The sequence below is a fragment of the Chionomys nivalis genome, chromosome 6 (assembly GCF_950005125.1).
Source record: "Chionomys nivalis chromosome 6, mChiNiv1.1, whole genome shotgun sequence".
Taxonomy (NCBI): Eukaryota; Metazoa; Chordata; class Mammalia; order Rodentia; family Cricetidae; genus Chionomys; species Chionomys nivalis.
This window is the reverse complement of record NC_080091.1, coordinates 96,929,049-96,949,171: the sequence shown is the minus strand read 5'-3', so window position 1 is coordinate 96,949,171 and position 20,123 is coordinate 96,929,049. Positions and strand designations below refer to the sequence as shown.

Genomic DNA, 20,123 nt, shown 5'->3' with positions numbered 1-20,123 from the left:
AAGAGGGAGGAAAGAAGGGGAGAGGGAGGGAGGGGAGTGGTGGAGAAAGAACCATGAATTATATTTTACTTGACAGTTATTTGCTTCCGTGCATTATCTAATTAAAAAGCGCACGGTGGGCTGTGCATGCTGACACATGGCTGCGGGAATTCTAAGGCATGCTGTATTATGAAGTGGAAAAGCTGGAGAGATGACTTGAAGATGTGTCAGCATAGAATTCTGAACGTGTCAAATACATGGTTAGGAGGGGAATGAATGCTTAGGGCCAGGGAAAAGCAAGAACAAATTGGGTGACAAGGGAAAGACGGCTTTAGTAAACCAATCGGCTCCATGCAGGCTGTGGCTTCTGAGCTATGGGGACCAGGTTTTCATCACTTCCCCAGGCTTTTAGTTTTACTTCATGTTTCAGAGCTTTTCACTTATTTTTTATCTCGCAGATAATATTGCTTACAGCGGTGTGTCCTGATTTTTACATCCTTATGTTTTTCACTCCAGCATCAGAATATAATTCCCTTTTTTTTGCAGATAGAAAGGTGTTCCCATTTGAGGCATGTGCGAGTGTTCATGTGTACAGAGAATGGAGATCAGCCTTCAGTGTCGTTCTCAGGAATGCTTTAGGACAGAGTCTCACCGATTAGGAGAGGTTCCTCCTGTCTTCCCCTCCACAGTACTGGGATTACAAGTATATGCCACCAGGACTGGCATTTTACGTGAGTCTAGGGGATTAAATTTGAGCCCTCAAGGTGCAAAGTCAGTGCTTTTTCAACTAAGCTGACCCCCCCTGCCCCGCCCCCCAGAATATCCCCTCTCAGTTTCCTAGCCTTGTCAACTCTTGCATTTCTTATGACATCCTCAAAAACCCAGGAAACTGTCCAGGTTGACAACAACCAGCATCCTTCAGTACATGATTGTCTCATAGAAGGGCACAGACATAAGAACACCACAGTTCTACACCCAGACGCGTTCGGCCAGAGGAAGGGGCTCCATCCTGCCCCCACCCTGTCTCATCCTTGGCTAGGAACGCAGTTCAACGTCTACCAAAATGGAGAAAATATAAACTCACAAAATGACAGCAAACTGGTACTGCTGACACAGATTTGGAGACACTTAACAATGAAGGGTCACATGGTAGGGTGGTTTGGCTCCTGCTGTTATTTCAAGTATGACTTTGATCAGGGTCAAGTAGAACTGAGAAGAGCTGCCTGGTGTTTTTGTTTGTATGTGTGTTTGTTGGTTTGTTGGGTCACCTACTGTAGGTTCAGCACTGTTATTGGTACTTGTTACTTAATATTCATAATGCAGGGCCACCCCAAAGAAGCCAAGTCAGAAAACAAAACATAAAAAGTTAACCGCCACCACTGGGTGTGGTATGTTTATTTGGGCATCATAAAGATGCCTAAAATTCAGGTGCAGATAGGCTAAACTTGGAGTCACAGACAGATCTGAGACTCAACTCTTCCCAAACCCCAGTTTTACCACTTACTAGACCTTTGGCCAAGTCATTGTTCAGTTGCCACCTTGTGTTAGGTATGCTGCTTGGCACTGGGTTTCTAAGAAACAATGTGGCCCAGTTCTTTCCCTGAATAAAGCCTTAGCAGAAGACAACTGGAAGGAGACAGACATGTAAGGGAAGCCTTGCCACGAAGTGCCAAGGGTAGTCTGGTGGTCTGAAGTCTGGTAGGAAGCACAAATATTGAACCCAGTATATTCTAACCTGGGACTGGGAGGTGGCCAAGGTCAAGAAAATGCTCTCAGGGGAGGTGGCTTTGTAGCTCCATGTTGTCACCCAATGAGTCAGGGGGTTGAAACACAAATGTTTAGCCTGAGTGAACACCGGACCCTGAAAATTCCCAGGAATCCACAAGGATGACCGCAGCTGGGACCCTAAGCAATAGAGAAGAGGGTGCCTGAACTGGTCTTGCCCTGTAGTCGGACTGATGATTATCTTAAATATCACCACAGAACCTTCATCCAACAACAGATGGAAACGGAGGCAGAGACCCACATCAGAGCACTGGACTGAGCTCCCAAGATCCAGTTGAAGAGTAGAAAGAGTGAGAGTTTGAGCAAAGAAGTCAAGACCATGAGGGGTCCACCCACTGAGACAATGTGCCTGAGCTAATGGGAGCTCACCAACTCCAACTGGACTGGGAGTGAATGAGCATGGGAACAAACTAGTCCCTCTGAATGTGGCTGACAGCTGGGGCAGACTGAGGGGCCACAGATAGTGACACTGGGATGTGTCTCTACTGCATGTACTGGCTTCATGGGGTCCTATTCTCTTAGGATGTAAACCTTGGACTTTCCACAGGGCAGGGTGCATTGCCCTCTCTTAGGATTGGAGGGGGGTGGGGTGAGAGGGTCTGTGGAGGGAGTGGGAGGGAAGTGGGAGGAAGGGAGGAAGTGGGAATTTGGATTGGTATTTTTTTAAGTAATAAAAAAAAGTAAAAAAGAAAAAAACCCTGGACCCTGAAACAGCCTGGTAAGAAATGAAAGTGACTCAAGGCTGGAGCGAAACTGCTGAAAGCTGGGGGCAGCTGAGTGACACCGTAAAGGAAGTAACATATATAGAGTGTGAAGCAAACCACAGGAGCAGGCTGAAGCTGTTTTTTTTTTTTTTTTTTTTTTTTTTTTTTTTTTTTTTTTTTTTTTTCCCTCTCTCCCTGCCCAACCTCCCAGGCTTTTCTATTCAGTGCTGGGTATTGAATCCATGGGTTTTATACATGGCACCCGCTTTCTAGACAGCGAGCTCCTCCTGTGGCCACCCCCTGAGACTCTTGACACACTGTGGGGTTCTTATTGTGGATCAGTTTGCTCACCACCTAACAAATGGTTCATACCCTTAAAGTCATAACAACAGTGGCCAGAAGCTTGGTGACAGTAAGGGGTGGATTCTGGAAAGGACTGAAGCAAAAGCTGAATTTGGTGTCAATCAATCGAGCGGACTTGCGTGGCTATCCGTGTGAGTCCATGAATGTGTATCCGTGTGAGTTCATGAATGTGTAGAGCCTCCGGCACAGGAGGACAGGATTCAACATTTTTCCACAGGAAGAACTTAATTGTTTCCCAAGCCAAGAGAAGCTTCCTCTCTCCCTATTCCTCTCTTCCTTTCTGTCCTCCTGCCTCAGACCTGAGTTCCAGTTTTCTAAGTGTGTGCCATCGTCTACTAATCCATCCTTACAGGCCAACCTGCCCATCTCTATTACATGGTTCTGTGCATTCCTGTGTTGAATGCAAACCCTGAAACCTGAATCTAGATTATTCAACATAATCAGCCATTGAAGATATGCAGCAAGTATTTGCTAAATAAACATCTAGCTAATGAGAAACTGAAAATAATCTCACTTGCTGTGGCAGGACACTGGTGTTGGGCGTGCGGCCAGAGTAGGAGGTACCATACCTTAAAATGTCTCAAAATGCAGCGAAATAGGTAACAGAAATGTTACAATGTTACCTATTTTGTTTTCAAGGAGTCTGCATATGGTCAGGAGCAAGTGCATAGTCAGATGGGCCCATTTTGAAGCCTAATACAAGTCACAGGGCCCTGAGGCCTCTGGCCAATGGCTTGTGTATCAGCTTTCTCATTTGCATACTATAGGCAATAACAGAATCTACCTTGTAGCATTGTCCTGAAGACTTACAGAGTTGCTGGACACAAATCACTTTAGAGTAGCTCTGGGACGTCACCAGTGTACTACCTCAGCCGCAGGAGGAAGCAGGACTACTGAGAAGGGCAGCTTTGAGGTCACGATCCAAGATTAGGGCACGTGCCTCCCTAGGAGTTATGCCCGGTGCACACAGCACTGTGGCAGACCTTTCCAACCACTACCCAATCAGGTATGTGAGGTGGAGTTTCTGATCCCTTGTGGCAATGGGACTGGTGAGATGGCTCTGTGTTTACTAGCACTCTTTCAGAGGAACAGGGTTCGATGCTTAGCACCCACCTGACTACTCACAGCTGTGGATAATCCCAGTTCCAGGGGAATCCTGTGTCCTTTTCTGGCCTCTGGGCACCAGGCATGCAGATGCTGCTCACACACACATGTAAGCAAAACATCTATACACATAAAGAAATCATTGGAAAAAAAAACTACTCTCTTCCAAATGCCCCAAAATAGCACGGTCAGTGTCGGGACATAGCTCAAGAATAGAGTCATGTGAAGGGAATTCTGAGCCCTTAGAAAACTCCAAGAAAACAAGACATGAATCTTGTGACCTCAGTGTCGTCGAAACACGGAATTTTTCTTGGAATGTGTTTTCATGCTCCTCCCAGGTGTGGCAGACTGGAATGAGTTTAAGCTGTTGTTACTCACGTGTCTTCCTCGTAGTGTAAATTGCCCGAATATCTGGTAAAGTTGACTGTCGCATGAGACTTTAGTTTGTTTCATGTTTAGGCCCTGCTCTCCCATGTTCTCTCTGCCAGCTAGAGGTGAAGCTCTGTTGCAGAAATACATTTCCTATCAGATGTGCCACTGAGTCATTTTTCCTATTAAATCTCGTGAGCACCTGGATAGCTGAAAGCTTCCTATCAGATTAATCTTTTAGTGGTATATAAATGTTTATGTCACCAGGCTTGTGCCGAGCCATCTCGATGGCTCCACCTTTTAGTTAAAAAATATTTCAAACATTTACGTATTGGGAGCATGTGGTGTGCTCTTTCAAGAGGACAATTTATAGGACCTGGCTCAATCTTCGTAGCATGTAGATTGCAGAGACTGACCTCAGGTGGTCAGGTTTACAAGCAAGCACCTTTATCCATGGAGCCATCTTGCTGGTCTCCACTTTTCTGAGACAAGCTCTCTCAGTGAACATGAAGCTTGATTCAGTTATGCTGGGTGAACAAAGGCCTTCAGGGCCCCGCCTGCCTCCATCCCACCAGGACTGGGGTTACAGACTTACATTACCAGCCCAGCTTCTTGCATGAGTTCTGGGGATCTGAATTTATATCATCATGTCTGTGGGACACCCACTTTACAGACTGAGCATTCTTCCCAGCCCGGATTATTTTTGTTACTTAGGATGATTCTACACCCTGAGTTCAAGTAATTCTCCTGCTTCAGCTTCCTGAGAGTATGGATTGTTGGCTGCACGCACATCTCTTGCCTTCAAACCCCAGCAATAGCAATGAAAACAGCCAGGGTCAAAGTCTCACCTTATAGCCAGGCTAAGCAATGTCACTGGTTATGTTGGGAGAAACCTCTTAGTCTCGCGCTCTGTCACACGCAAACACCACGAATTTACACAGAAAATGGTATGTACCTAATTAAGTAAGCATTCTGGATTGGAACATAAAACATTACAAGACAAAATGTAAACCATCTTCTTATAAACCAGATTTTAATAACCTAATCCTAAAACAGGAAATATATGTTATATATGTATATAAATATACGTTGATGAGAAGTTTGCTTTGGGCCTTAGAATTTAACTTCTGTATTTGTAGAACTTTCAGGCCATGTGAGAGCATTTTAAATTTGTTTTGACGACTATCTACTAGTGCATCCCACAAGTTTAACCCAAGAGCATTTTAGACACTGAATTTGGCTCAACTTTTAAATTAACTTTTTTTTTCAATGGTGCAGGTCAAACTCAGGTCTTTTCAAATGGTAGGCAGGGTTCTATCATTTGCACAAGAAGCTAAGCAAGGGCTCTATTCATGAGTCGGCCAGATACTTGCCTCCTCCCTAGTGTGGAGTCCAGAGGTGATGATGGTGAGGTATCTTCAACCATCCGCCACCTCTGGGGATAGGTTTCTTACTAAATCTGGAGCAAACTGATTAGGTTAGGCTAGCTGGACCAAGGCCTGTGGATCCCACCATCTCTTATTCTCCAGCACCGGGGTTACAGACACCTAATGCCACGGTTGAATTTTTATTCGGATGCCAGAGCCAAACACAAGTTTGCATGTGTGTACTGCAAGCATCATGTTGACCAAGCCACCTCTGCACGTCCATGTTTTTACTTTTTTAATAGAGAGTTTTGAGCTGGGCGGTGGTGGCCCACACCTTTAGTCCCAGCACTCAGGAGGCAGAGGCAAGCGGATCTCTCTGAGTTCTAGTTTCAGGATAGGCTCCAAAGCTACACAGAAACCCTATTGGGGTTGGGGGGTGGCCCTGTTGTCCTGGATGGTCCCAAACAATGGGGTTCATGCAGTTTTTTTCCTTCTGCTACCTATTACCAGATCAAGTAAATGTTTTACTGTATTTCTGAACTGTATGATCCAGTAAATAAATTATTAAAATGCATACCTACTTTAAGTCAGTAAAAGTAATGTATATGATTGAGAAATTAATGTGCCCATAAAATTTCTGCACAAAAGCTAAAAGACTAGAACTCTCAAAAGTCTTTCCTGATTTCAGTTTGTCACGTTGCCACATCAATTGTGATTAGAAATTGGTTTAGAAAGAGACACTTTTAACTCACAAATTTACTAGGAGAGCTGCCTGACAATATGTATCAAAATTTCTTTGTTTTGTTTTGGGCTAAAAGTATTTATAAGTGTTTGGCATATTTGCTATTAGTAATACGGGTATTTTCAAAACAACATTATGTATTGACTGTTACAGAATAACAATCAGAGGACATTAAAATTTCATATTTGCTGACAACTCAACGGATGCTTTGGTGGTGTCCTCAGTTTTCAGCAAGGTCCTAAACATTAACTTTCCAGTTCCGAAGTCAAGCTACATGTGTTCGAGGAAATGATTTTCCTCATCAAAACAATGACGGCACCATGATTGCAGATTTTATTCTAGTGCTCTGATGAGGTTAAGTTGTACGAGACCCAAACTGCTTGTTGAGCTGAAAATCCAGTTCTGGATTGCACGGAATGACTAAAGTTCTCCTGTATTCTGCCTGAAAAACATGACTGTCGGAGGAGTGTAACTTCGGTGACTCCTCAGTTAGGAACATGGCCAGCTCATTTCTAAATGGAAACTCACAAGTGCCACAGCCCATCAATCATCTGACATATAATCCGAATTCCACTGAGCTGGAATGTTCTTTAAAGGTCAGGTCTTTGGATGAAGAATGCCAGTTTAGTGGGTTATGCAGCAGAAATGCCTAAATCTGGGGCAGTGCTTGAGTGTTGGAGAAATGGCTTCTCTTCAAATAGCAAAGAAGAACGAAGGACTATAAGCGGAAAGTCTTCTGCTTAGTCACATTCCCTACTGCCTCTGCCTGTATCTCATTAAAAGTAAGATAAAAGAAATATAGCTGGGCATTGTATCATATTCATTTACTTTCACTCGTATGCTAGGGAGTCTGGAAACACTACCTGGCATATATTTGAGAAAACTGGAGAAATACTATATTCGAGGTGGAAAAAAAATCTAGATTTTTGGTTTAAAAAATTGGAACTTTTTAGCACAATTATTTTTTTTTTCCTTCTTCAGTAAAAAGGATCTTGCCGCACACTCCAGGCTGGTCTCGAACTCATGGTGTTCTTGTTTCACGGCAAGAAACCTGCTTTCTACATATATAAACAATGGAGGCCTGGTAGTGACACATGATCATAATCCCAGTACTTGGGGGCACAGTGGCGGAGAAAAGACAATCACAAGTTCAAGACCGACTAGGGTGTGCAATGAGTTCCAGGCCAGCTCAGGCTACATATGACTCCATCTCCACAAAGTGAAACCACCAGAAAGTGGGCCTGAGCGAGAATCCCCTTCTCTTTCCACGTCCTCTATATTTTGCCATCCGTTCCACTCCCCACCGCCTTCTGTCCACATGCCCGCCCCGAAGGCATGAGGCTCCTGCAGTTTATGAAAGTGAAGCAATGCGGCATTCTTTTTCAGATAGGCTAATCTTTTTGTTAGCCTGGGACCAGAAACTGCGGCTTCTCAACTGTCCCAAACCTGCCGGATTCTAAGGATCTGATCCCAACCTACTTTTTCCAGAATGGCCGAAAGCGAGTAAATAAGAATTTCAATGCCCCCGGTCAGCTGCGTGCCCTTGGGCGACTGGATGAAGTTTTCCCAGGCTATAGCGATTAACGATCTTTAAAAATGATCTGATACCTGTCCTGAACGCAATCGTACGGCTCCGACAGGGCACACAGAGGGCTTTTTAAAGCGCTCTCCTAAGTGATGCTTAAACCGCAGAACGCTTCCGAGAGCAAACATCCGCTACAGTGCGAGGACACCTGGGCTTTGCAAGTCGCCTTACGGGAACCTGCGAGCTGCGCGTCGCTCTTCCGCCCACGCTCGGGGGCGCCCGGAACACCGATTCTCACGGGAGAGTCTGGAAAACGGGCTGCGACTCCAAGCGGGATCTTTCCCGAGTGGGTCAAGCTGCTGGCGGCATTTTTAAGACCCCAGAGCGACGCCCAGCATCCCGACCCAACTCGACCCGAGCCGCGCTAGGAGCACCTCCCGTTACCACCGGGGACCCCGGACTCCACTGCTATCCCCAGCCCCCACCGTGATGCCCCCCCACACCCCGTTTCTCTTCCACGTGACACGGGCCGGAACCGTCACTTCCGGCGGCGCGAGCAGCGCGCCTGCGCGAGGCGCCCGGCTCTGCCAGAGGTTGGCACCGGCGCCGCACCCTCTCCCAACTGCCGCAAGAGGCGGGCAGGCGTCGGTCGGAGCGGGCGCCGGCGGGCTGCGGTCTCCTGGGTGCGCAGGCCGCGAGGCTCGGCCGCCACGCCCACCTCGGCCGGCCCCTCCCTCTTCCCCGGCGGCTCGCGCCCCGCGCGCCAGGCCCCGCCCCGGCCCCGCCCCGGCCCCGCCCTCCCCGCCGCGCTCTGCGGGCGCCGGGGCCGCTGCAGCGGGCGAGCCGGCGGGCGGGCGGGCGGCCGGGGCTGAGCGCTCGGGACGCGCGGAATGTGAGGCGGGCGAGCCGCTGTGCACCGTCGCTAGCTCTCTCGCTCCTGCGCGCGGAGGAAGGGCGGCGACCCCTCACAGACGGTCGGTCGCGCCCCGCCGCGCTCTGTGTGGCGCGGGTCCGGTCTCTCGCCGTCGCGCGCGCCCTTGTGCCCTCCTGGTGCCCTCCAGCGCGCCGGCGGGACCATGAAGAAGTTCTCTCGGATGCCCAAGTCGGAGGGCAGCGGCGGAGGGGCGGCGGCTGGCGGGGCCGCTGGAGCCGGGCTCGGTGGTGGCTTCGCAAGCTCGTCCATGGGGGTCCGGGTGTTCACCGTCGGCCGCTATCAGGTCACCCTGGAGGAGACGCTGGCCGAAGGTACGGGCGACGGGCGCGGCGGGAGGCAGGTGAGGGAGGCCCGGGGTGTGGCGGTGGCTGAGGGGCCAGCCCGGCGGCTGGATGAGTGGCTCGGGCTCGAAACCGCTGGCGGCCCCGGTGCGGGCACGGTTGTCTGTCTGTCTCGGGAGTTTGAAATCGTTTTCTGTTCTTACTGGCGCGAGGGAAGAAATAGAAGACGTCCCAGTAAGTGATGTGGTGTCATGATTGGACCCGTGACTCATTAGTGAGGGTCAGATGGAGCACTGCTGGGACCCTGCTCTGCCAGCTGTGGCTCTGGCGGCTGTCCTGCCTTGCTCTTGGGTCCCAGCCTCCCCGACGCGCAGGGCAGTGGATCCCGCAGCCGCTGCGGTTTGTTTGGGGTTTGTTGCTGCTCAAAATCCCAAACAAAACAGGACTCCCAAGCCCGTGTGTATCTGGTTGTGTGTGTGCGCGCAGATAATGGGTATGTGTGTTGGCATCGTCTCCGAATTCAGTTAAGTGGTTGCTTGGGGCGGGGGTGGGTGGGAGTAAACTTGAAGTGCGTTTATCTGTGTTGTGTAGTATCTTCTCCCGGGGACAAGGTCCTGTTTTTGTCCGCCCAGTGTGTCATTTTATTAGTACTTTAAACGGCGAGCAGTTTAACTTTCCCGTGTGAGGTTTTTGGTGCCTCTCATTGTCTGATAGAAGCTAAGGCAGCAGGTAAAAGTCTAGGTACAAAAGGAAGTTTACTCCGTGTTTAAAAAAGTGCTAGGCTTTAGTTTTGTAGAAGATACTTTATGATTTCTTATTACATCTTATTACATTGACTTTGAAGTTTTGAATGCAAGATATTATACGTTGAAAAATCCATGAGAAGTAGTTCTCGTTGATAAGCAAATGATTTTAAAAAATAAAGCTAAGAAAAAGAGACTGTAGGGAGACGTTTTGATGTTCTGATTTGCTAGTTAGATGTTGACATGGTTTGGAAACAAGACAGATTCCACTTGTATTTTTGAAATTCCACGAACAGTAGGAAATCGGTGTGATAAAAAGCTAAGGGCTTCAGGTCTGTAAAATAAAGGAAAAGCAAACTTAACGTTATCAGGGATGTGTGTCATTGTGTGCAAGCACTTGCTCAGGAGAGCCGCCCTTTCTGAGCCCTGGTGCAGGGGAGGGAAGGGATTGCCGGATTTCCAGAGCGTGTCTGTGAGTGGCTTTGATAGCTTGGCTGCAGTGCCAAGTTTGCTAGCTCTTGATGCCTGGTGCATTTCAGGTGTTGATTAAGTTGGGGTGTAGGTGTTGAGCGTTGGTGGCTATAACTCCCACACTGACCGTCCAGTTGTTTAGTAGTTCACTGAAGTGTAGCTTGAATAGTGCTATGCCTCCTCACTGAGTTCCAGGTTTTGTCTTTTATTTAGTATTGTGACAGTACGAACGTATCACTAATAGACTAAATGCCCTGTCTTACCTCACACTCGGTAGCAAAGCACTGATATCATTGTTGTAGTGTTTGTTTGTGGTGTGTGTGTGTGTGAGTGATAGTAGAGATTGAAGGCAGGGCATATTACCAGCCTTTGTACCGTTTACATTTTTGAGACGGAGTCCTTCCGAGTTACTAGGAAAGCCTTGAATATTCCATTCTTTTGCTTCAGCCGTTCAGTGCTGGGCTTTCCCACAGGTTGTTATTAACAAGCATGGCTTCCATTAACTTTTGCTGAATGTGTTTGTCTGTTTTTCATGTTTTCTGTACATGTTTGTGTGTCTGTGGCTGTATGCATGTGTATGTCTGTACACTTGTGTGTGGAGTAGTGTCAAGTGTCTTCCTCAGTTGCTTTCCACCTTAGTTTTTGAGACGTGGGAGCCATGTGTTTGGCTAGACTGGCTACCCCTTGAGCTCCAGCAGCCCGTCTGCCTTCCTCTCCTGCCAGCGTTGGGGTTACAGAAGACCCCAGTGCTCAGCTCTTACATGGAAGCTGGGGATCTGAACTCAGGTCCTGATGACTGTTTGACAAGCACTTTACCCTTCGATTTCTGCCTCATTAAGATTTATTCATTGATTTTAGGACCCGGTGATGGTCTCCTTTAATCCCAGACAGGTGGATCTCTGGGTCTACCTAACAAGTTCCAGGACATCAAGGTTACCGAGAGAGACCCTGTCTCAAAAACAAGGAACACAAAACCCTCAAAATACCTTCTTACTTATTTAGTTTTAATGTGTGGTCAAGTGGTAGATGGAAACAAAGGTTGAAGAAACTCTCAGGAACAATGGGATTTCCTGTCTGTACATCATGGCTCCCACCTAGGCTTTCTTCCCGGATACAGGTCTTCCCTTTCTAGAATACACAACTGAAATAATTCTTATTTTACTCTTAGTGATCCTGCAGCTTAGGCAAGGTGTTTAAGCACAAGGTTGGTTCACATTTCAGGGTGATTTAATCGGTAATCCACAGACTTGCCTGTCGTCTGAGGTGTGTATGAAGAACTGTTCCAGTTAGAGAGACCCCTTGTCTTCAGCGAACCAGTCTCTGTTTTTCTCTGTGTAATTAGTTGTGTTCAAAAGTCGGAATGAACATGGGCTCAGCAAATATTGGGTCATTACTTCAAGGGGAAATGACAGGTTAGATTTACCACTTAAGCCTTGGTTCACGACGTTTATTTGTTGGCTGATTTATATATGTGTCTTGTCCTATGTGTATTTGTGATTAAAGACACCTTATTTAGTGTATATTAGTGTTTCATTAGCATGTCATTATCTCAAACTCAGGCCAAAATGAAAATTACCTAACACAGGACTTCTTTGTAAGAAAATCATAGCCTTCCTTGAACTTGTGAATGCTAAACTTCACTTTGCCCAGGAACCATTTTAAACCACCACTCTAAAGCAAATGAGAAAAGGTGACATTACAGTCACCAGGGGAGGTAGAGGGAAGAGCACTTTGGAAGGGTCAAAGACAGGCAAGGCCAGGGAGGCAGAGCTTCACCCTCAGAATGCCATGAGTAGTGTGACTTGGGGATTAAAGTAAATTTTAGCATGTGGGCAGATTGACAGATCTAGAATCCTGAACTGATGGCCAACTACTGTCATACGTACATGTGCTGGGTTTGTATACTACACTGACAATGAAAGCATTTTCAAGGGTATACTTTTATCTGTACTAAACTGTTGGCATAGTTTCCTCTGGAAAGCATTCTGTAGTATTGTCTTTTTTAGTTAAGCACGTATATGCCTTGAAAATGCTTGTAACTTTCGCCCTTCTCAGTTTCTGCTCAAAATGGCTGATACCACAGTGAGGCGTTTTCGTGCGTTTTCTCAGAATTGATTCAGGTTCAGGAGTTGAACTATCCCGGCTTTTGGCTTTAAGATGAGGCAGAGTCACATGCCAATGTTATCTTGAAACAGCCTCCGCTTGTCAAGCACAGATGTAGTCTTTAAGTTTTTATTAAAAGGTAGGACTATTTGTTGTTCATCTGTGCTTCCAGAAGAAGGGTTTTGATGCTGGTGTAGGGCATTTGAAAGCGGGAAGAATGCTTGTTTGTTCAGTTTTGTGTTTTTGGAACAGGGTCTCATGTAGTCCTGGCTAGCCTTAAAGCGTTCTGTGTAGTGGAGGTTCATTTTGAACTCTTGCCCACCCCTCCCAAAGTGCGGGGATTGCAAGCATGTGCACACGCTGTGCTCACGAAGCTGGTTTTCCATGATGGTTATTTTTCCACCTACATATTTAGTGTACAGAATGGCCTTGAAGAGGGATGTCAAGCTAGACACTGATGGTATGCTGAATGAATTAATCTCGAGGTCACCTGGGCTGAATAGGAATGGCGTAGAGAGTGTGGTGAGACTTACTGGTGTGGTCTGTAGGTAATTAGAGGCAGGAGCTTGAATCCTGGAGACGTAACTTAGTAGTTTTCTCAGCATTAACTGTTTGGAGTGAGTGAATATTGTTTGAATATTAACTGCTCCTCAGTGCTAATTTTATAGGGAACTAGTAGCACATGTCCATTTAATTTTTCAATGAAGTCAGTATGGAAACAATCAGTTTAAGTATCTTCCTTGCTGAAGTTGTCTGTGGCTACCCAGTGACTTAAGTTAATGTTCCCAAGGGAGGACAGGAAGGACCCAGAGGAGAATTTCACAGAAATAGCCACGGTTGTGGCTGTTTCACATCTTTGTATTAAGTGTTGCTCATGTAATGAATGCAGCCGTTCTCTAGCTCAGTAGAACTTGTAGTCTAGTGTAGAAGGTGCGTGTAAGCAAGCAAAACCTTGGTTACTGTGGTTAAAAGTGAAAAGCATGCTATGGTCTTAGAATAAGAATAATTGAGTTTGGATTAGGGAATTGAGAAGAGCCTTTCAATACTTTAGCAAAAGCTGAAGGGCAGCAACGGTTAGGTAGGCGAGATGTGAGGGGAGGAGAGTTTCAGAGTCCCCCAGGAGGGAGCAGTCCCTGTGTGAAGAAGACTTTCAGGAGCTCTATTGTGCTCAGAGCAGTGACCATGGTGATGGGTCATGTGGACCATGATTCTAGGTCCTGTTGAAGAGGGCCATGTGGCTCACGATGATGGGCCTTGTTGATGAGGGCCATGTGGACCGCGATAATGGGTCCTGAGGAGGGCTCTAAGGTGATGTTGATTGGGGGACTAGGGTTCTGGGCTTTGCATGGCCGCCCAAGTTTGGCTTTTATCTGAAATGTAATAGGAAGATATTGAGCAGTTTAAGCTGGTGCACTCTTAATTTTCTTATGACCATATAGATTGCCAGATAGAAAAAGGCTGAGAAATATGTAAATTAAGATGATTAAAAATGACAGCGAGAATGGAGATAGAGTGTTACATTACTCAAATGACAGGGCCTCAGAGGGTCATGCAGAAGGTGAGGAGATGGAAGGAGCGACAGGACTTGCTTATGTAGCCCTTGGATGGAGGACCTTTGCTACATGAAGTGCAGGACAGCTCTGGGGGATGTTTGGGGGGGCTCCTGAGCAGTCCCACAATTGTTGGGTTGAGGGATCTGAGGGACATGCCTAGTGTATGCTCTGAAGCTGGGCAGTGCGTCTGTGCCTGGAGATGTGCAGGTGCTGCAGTACACATGTGGGGGTCAGAGGGCAGCTTGGAGAACTCAGTTCTCTCCCACTGTTTTGGCTCCAGGATGGAACTCAGATCAGCAGCCTTGCAATAAGCACCTTTACCTGCCATCTTGCCAGTCCCCCGATCTTAAAACATTTCAATTCATCAGAATGATTTGGAGAACTTGATAAAATGCAGAATTTGGGGCTGCTTCTCAAAGTTTGTCTGGCCAGGCCCCTGACAGCCTTGCTGCGGCATCTGGAGCCACACATTAGAGCCCTGGATTTAGAACAGGCAGAGCCGATTGAGAAGGAGGCAGAGACAGGTGTGGAGCTGATGCCCGGAAACCTGGGCTGCTTCGGGACGGGGAGTGCAGAGCTGTGCATGCTGATCCATTTCTCAGCCTGGTGCTCCCAGCTGTGGGAGCTCCTGACCCACCTTTACAGTTTTACCCCTGGACTCGGCTCCACTTCCTGCTCCTCTGTGACTCATTTTGTGTTTGCCGGTCTCTTCTGTGCAGTCCCTGCTCTCTAACTGATGGCGACAGGAGCTTCCTCCTTCCTGTGGCCACTTGTGGCCACTTGCTTTTTCTCTTGTTTGGCACTCAGTCTATTGTTCTGAAATGTAATTATGTCAGCACTTAGAAGCACCAAGGTAGTTAATTATTGTTGGTCTCTTACCTCCCCAGGGGATAGTAAGCTTTGGGGAACTTGAAAGACTCTTAATTCCTCCTGCATTTGCAAGTTGCTGTACTCCTCCATGGTCATTCAACTGTGGTGATTTTTCACTTTTAATTTTTTTTATTTTATGTATTATTATTGTAGACATGAGAGTGCTGGTGCTTGCTACAGCACCTGTGTAGAGGTCAGAGGGACAACTTTTGGGAATTAGTTTTTTCTTTCTTCCATGGGATCTGGGAAATGAAGGTAAGTCTTCGGGGCAAGTGCTTTTTACCTGCTGAGGGAACTCAGAGAGGCCTGGTTTCTGTTTTAAACCACATGGTGTTAATAGAATTAAAGACCTGATTTACAGGTTGAAAAGTACCAGTGAAGGGTTCTTTATTGGACCATCAAAGTCTTTTACTTGGGCCAGGAGACCCAGACTTCTGTGAAGGCAAGTTAATTCAAAGTGTCATTTCACTTAACCTCTTTAAAGACTAGCCAAGGGGTCCTCTCATGGTCACCTGACTCTGTTGACATGTGTATCTTTAGTCTACAGAGGTGCCTTTTAAAAGAGGACAGCATAGAAAAGGAAAGAGCAGAGGAGGTACATTCTGTGCACTCCGAGATAGTTTTACAGCCTGCCTTTGAGGACAGTAGAAGAGGAGATCTGTAGCACCTGTATCCTTGGCTCCCCCAGTACATGGCCAGTAATTGTAATTCTTTTTTCTGTGTTGAGTTAACTCTCAGGAAACATTGTTTCCTCTCCTGAAGCATGGGTTTAATGTATGGGAAGATGGAAGGAAATGAGTGACAGTATCAACGGTTCCTTGCATGTCAGAGGTCAGTAGGCGTGGATGGAACTTAGATTCGTGTTTAGTTTTAAACTTTCAGTGAAAGCTGATTCTGGAATTGTGATAATTTGCTTCCAGAACAGGCCCACACTTATCCTGTGCCGGTTACCACATTGAATCCACTGGCATCTTTTTCATAGGCCATTTAGTCTCTAGAACTGTGAGAAATGAATTGTTTGTTTATACTACAGCTTCTTAAACTGTGGGTCATCACCCCATGGGTTATATAACACTGTGGGGGTGTGTGAAAAAATTTGACAACAGTGTAAGGTTTCTGAATGACCCAAGGCCAAAAATGAATTCAGAATCAAATGTGTCATGAGCCTGAGGTGATGTGACAGTTTGTGTCCATGCAGTAGGTGGCTGTACTGCACTCCTGGTTCTGAGCTCAGAGCATGCTCTTCACAGGGTGCATGCTGCTGTACCATACAGCACCAGCAAACACGGCCTGAAACATCTTGGCTCGGCTTGAAACGTGACATTAAGAATTGCCATGTTTTTGCTGCACACAGCTTTCTGCTTTTCTAGAAACATGATATTTCAATTACAAAAAAAAACAAAGATTTATTGTTTTCCTGTTGTCATGCATCGTATCAAATTTGTTTGTCTGGACTATTTCACATTAGATGAGAATGTTTAAAAATTGTTTTTTGAATTGTTTCAGGTTTTGTAAAAGAATTGTTTAGTGACTTTTGACTTGGGTCTGAAACAGACTCTGAGGACATGTGCTGAAATAGTTCTGGAGTCTTCTTTGCCATTTTGTCCTGAGTATTTATACAAGGCTGTGTTCTCAGCAGTAACGGTTATAAAGTAAAAATATCTGTCAGCTGGAAACATTGAAAATACTATGTGTCTTGAAGTATTAAATATTTAGCCAAGATCTAATTCCTTATGTAAAACAACTGAAGACACCCATCTCACATTTGCTTTTATTTTAGTAAATCGGAAGCTATATACTGACGATTCCTTTACATTTCTGTAGAACTTGTCAGTAAAGTTTGATTTGAGTACCTGCTTTGTTTACCGTGTATCTGAGGTTGTGACAGTTTCTCAGGCAGAGGAGCTTATGAGTGGACAAAGCTTAAGAACCCAATTTGTGATATTTTAATATAATTGGCAGAAGACCAAGACACCTCTGTTTTTTTATCTTATATTGTTACATTTGCTTAGAATGCAGATACCTGTCATTGTGTCCCCTGCCTCCTTATTGAAATTGGGTATTGTAGGAGGCATTTAAAATACAATTACTTTTCTCAAATCTTTTGTTTGCTCCTGAGCCGTGTCTGCAACTCTGGCAACATATGTGGCAGCTATTGCTCATATAGCTAGTGCTTAACTCAGTTTTCTTCTGTTTAGTATTTTTTTTCTTTTAAAATTTATTCCATGTAAGATTTCATTTGGAATCGTCTTTTCTCTCTCAAGCATTATACTCATCCCAGATATTCAGCGTATTTGTAAAAGACTGAGCATTTGACTTAAAAAGTGCCTGGAAGGCCTACTAAAGTTAGTGCAGACAGTGGCTGCTGTGTTGCAGCTGGAGTTTGTTCCCTGCCCCTTTCCCCCTCCTTCACACAGGGTTAGCACTACCACTACCCCCAGTCCTGTTTTTATGTCCCTTAGTAGAAACTAAAATAAGAAGGGACTGAAATAAAATATTTGATGGTGGTGTAGGTATAGTATTATCTAGATGAACAAAAGTACATTATAAGATTCGATTGTGAATTTTGGGGCTTTTTTTTCCTGTTTGCAGGTATAGTTACGTTTTGTTTCCTGGGCTTTGATCAAGGAGTGACTTTCAAATGTTCTTGCCGGAGTTCCCTTGACTGATATCTCTCCACTAGAGAGAGTCCTTACTATAGTATGGACAGCAACGGGGTGCTTCTCCCAAGGTGGTATGTAACTCTCCTGAGGGAGAAGCCCTTTGGAGACCTGTCAGTTAGCTGTCAACTAGCTGCGTAGGGCTGTCTCTCGAGGGGTGGGTAGTACCAAGGCAGCATGGGTTGGCTAAGAGGGTGAGAGATTCAGAAGAAGGAAAAGGTCCCTCTGAAGGTTGTCCTGTAGCTTTGAGACCCCTCCAACCGGAGTAGGCTGTCATGGAATTACTTATTCTATGTAGATCTTGGCTTTGCTCTTGTGTTAGGACATTTGTAATCTTAGCCCAAGGTCAGAGGGTAGCAAACCATGCTTTATACCACTTTGTCCACAGCACATGGCCATTATCCTGACTTTCTTCCGTACTTTGTTCCTAAGGGTCTGATACACCCCTTCCTTGCCTAAATGCCATAGGCCTTCGTGGTCAGGCCATGTTAAGATTGCCTTGGGCTTTTTACAAACCTAACTTTTTTCTTGTGAATGATATTGTCAGTAGTCTAGATTTTACTGTTCATCCTGGAATCATTAAGGAATTTTATACTAAAATCATTAAACAAAATAGTGAAATATTTCACTTCCTGAATCCTGTCAACTATTTCTCCAGGAAGTATGATTGTGTATCACACACAGGCAGTGACCCACTTTTCCTTCTGTGGCCTGCATCATAGACTCAGCCACTGAATGTTAATGTCCTGTCCTTTGTGTCTGGAAAGGGATGGTACTGATTCACAACCAATAGGGTGTGTACTTTGAATTGTTTTCAGAGTTAGGGTAAACGTGTGTGTTCAGCTGTAATAGGCTTTTGATGGTGTCTTCAGTGATTATTATGGAAGTTTATAAGATAGTGAATTGCAATAATGTGGATATCAATTTTTGTGAGGCATATATATGATAGGCCAAAATTAGGATTGGAATAAGTTTTTAATCTTTAGTACAATGTGTGGTTAATTCATCCAACCAACCCAGTTCTGAGCCTCAGAGATAGTCAAACAGGTTGCTAAATAGTTGGCATTTTAACCTCTTATCAGAATGCTATTTATATATTCCAAATGAGAAGCTGGCTTCTATTTCTGGCCCAGAGAAGCTAGTGCTCCAGTTCTGTGTCTGTGCCACATCTTCATGGGCACAAGTAAAGGGAAGAAAAGGGAGGAGGATGCATGTGGGCTCATGGTTTCAGACTGTCAGCCTGTGGTCCTGGAGAGGCAGAGCTGCTCATCTCAGAGACATGCCACAGAAGGATGTGGGACCAGATACAGCCTCCATCACACAACCCCCAGTGCTCACTTCCTCCTGCTAGGCAGGCTCAGCTCCTAGTTAATCACCTCCCTCAAACTCTGAGTCATGTGACTACAATTCAGCGGATTAACCCACGTGTAGGAGCCCATGATTCAGGCCCTCAATGATTTTCAACTGGACCAAACCCTCAACACATGAGCCCTTTTTAAAAAAAAAATAGTACTTCCTATTTATACCAGAATACTTACTTTTCATTATTTAAATGTGATTTCAGAGTCCATGCTAGTTTACAGACATGGTGGCTCATAGGAGCTTGTACTCAAGAGGATGAGGTAGGAGGATTGCTCAGAATTTTATTGTGAGATCCTATCTTAAAAATATCAAATAGGAAAAAAAAAACACCCACCCTTCCAAGTCTGCATTTTATTTCTTTTAACCTGTTTGTGATAATTTTATTCAAAGAAAACATAGGCATAATGCTTAGGAATTTTTAGTTGTTCAGAATTGGATTTTTACTGCTTTCCCATGAATTTCTAGAACAGGGAACTTTCATTTGTCCTTTAACAGTTGAAGTTTGATTTTGCGTCACAGCACTGCCGTTTCCTTAATGAATTCCACAGGCGTCTCAGAAAGTTCATGTTGCTGTGACAGAAGGCCCATGAAGACCCTCACAGGAGCAGTGACTTCTTTTGACCCCTGGCTTCAGAGGTGTTCATTTCCTGACACCATTGCTTCTGGGTGACAGGGAGACAGAAGAGCATGTGCAGAGACTGTGCTGCTGCAGAGTAGCTCAGCACCTGGGGAACAGGAGCCAGAGAGATAAGGGGCGACCAAAGACCAGGCCTAGCCCTCCGGTGACCCTCCCTCCACGCCCTAAAGCTCCCACCCCTGCCTCTCTAATTGCTGCTAACAGCTGGGAACTGAACGTTCACCTTCCTTAGGCGGGGGCCTTTCATGAGCAAACTGTAAGAGCCGCTGTGATGTTGGAAAACTAGAGATGGGTCACGTCTGTGTATAAAACCCCGAATTAATGAGAACTTACCAGCCTCCTTTTGAAAATGTTCTAAATACTGTATTAAATAAAATTAGTATTGTCAGACTAACAGTCTTTAAAAATGCTGTTGCTCCATCGAACTTTTCATAATTGAACTGATTATTTAATTTTAGGTCCCTCATTTAACTATGGGTAGGGAAGTAAGTGATGGAGCCCAGAGTCAGTCACAATGCTGGTGTGGGTTAAATGGTAGACCTTAAGTCTCACAGCTTAGCCTAGCGCCGCC

General features: G+C 45.6%; 1 protein-coding gene across 2 annotated transcripts in view; it reads left to right on the top strand.

Annotated features, from left to right (window-relative positions):
- Window positions 1-8,789: 8,789 nt before the first annotated feature.
- The window catches only part of Bmp2k (BMP2 inducible kinase), a 97,023-nt gene continuing 85,689 nt past the window's right edge, over window positions 8,790-20,123 (top strand). For both annotated transcript variants that reach the window (XM_057771038.1, XM_057771037.1), the window contains exon 1: window positions 8,790-9,183. In XM_057771038.1, the coding sequence (XP_057627021.1) occupies window positions 9,015-9,183 (169 nt within the window). In that variant the 5' untranslated portion in view covers window positions 8,790-9,014. The remainder of the gene's footprint in view (window positions 9,184-20,123) is intronic.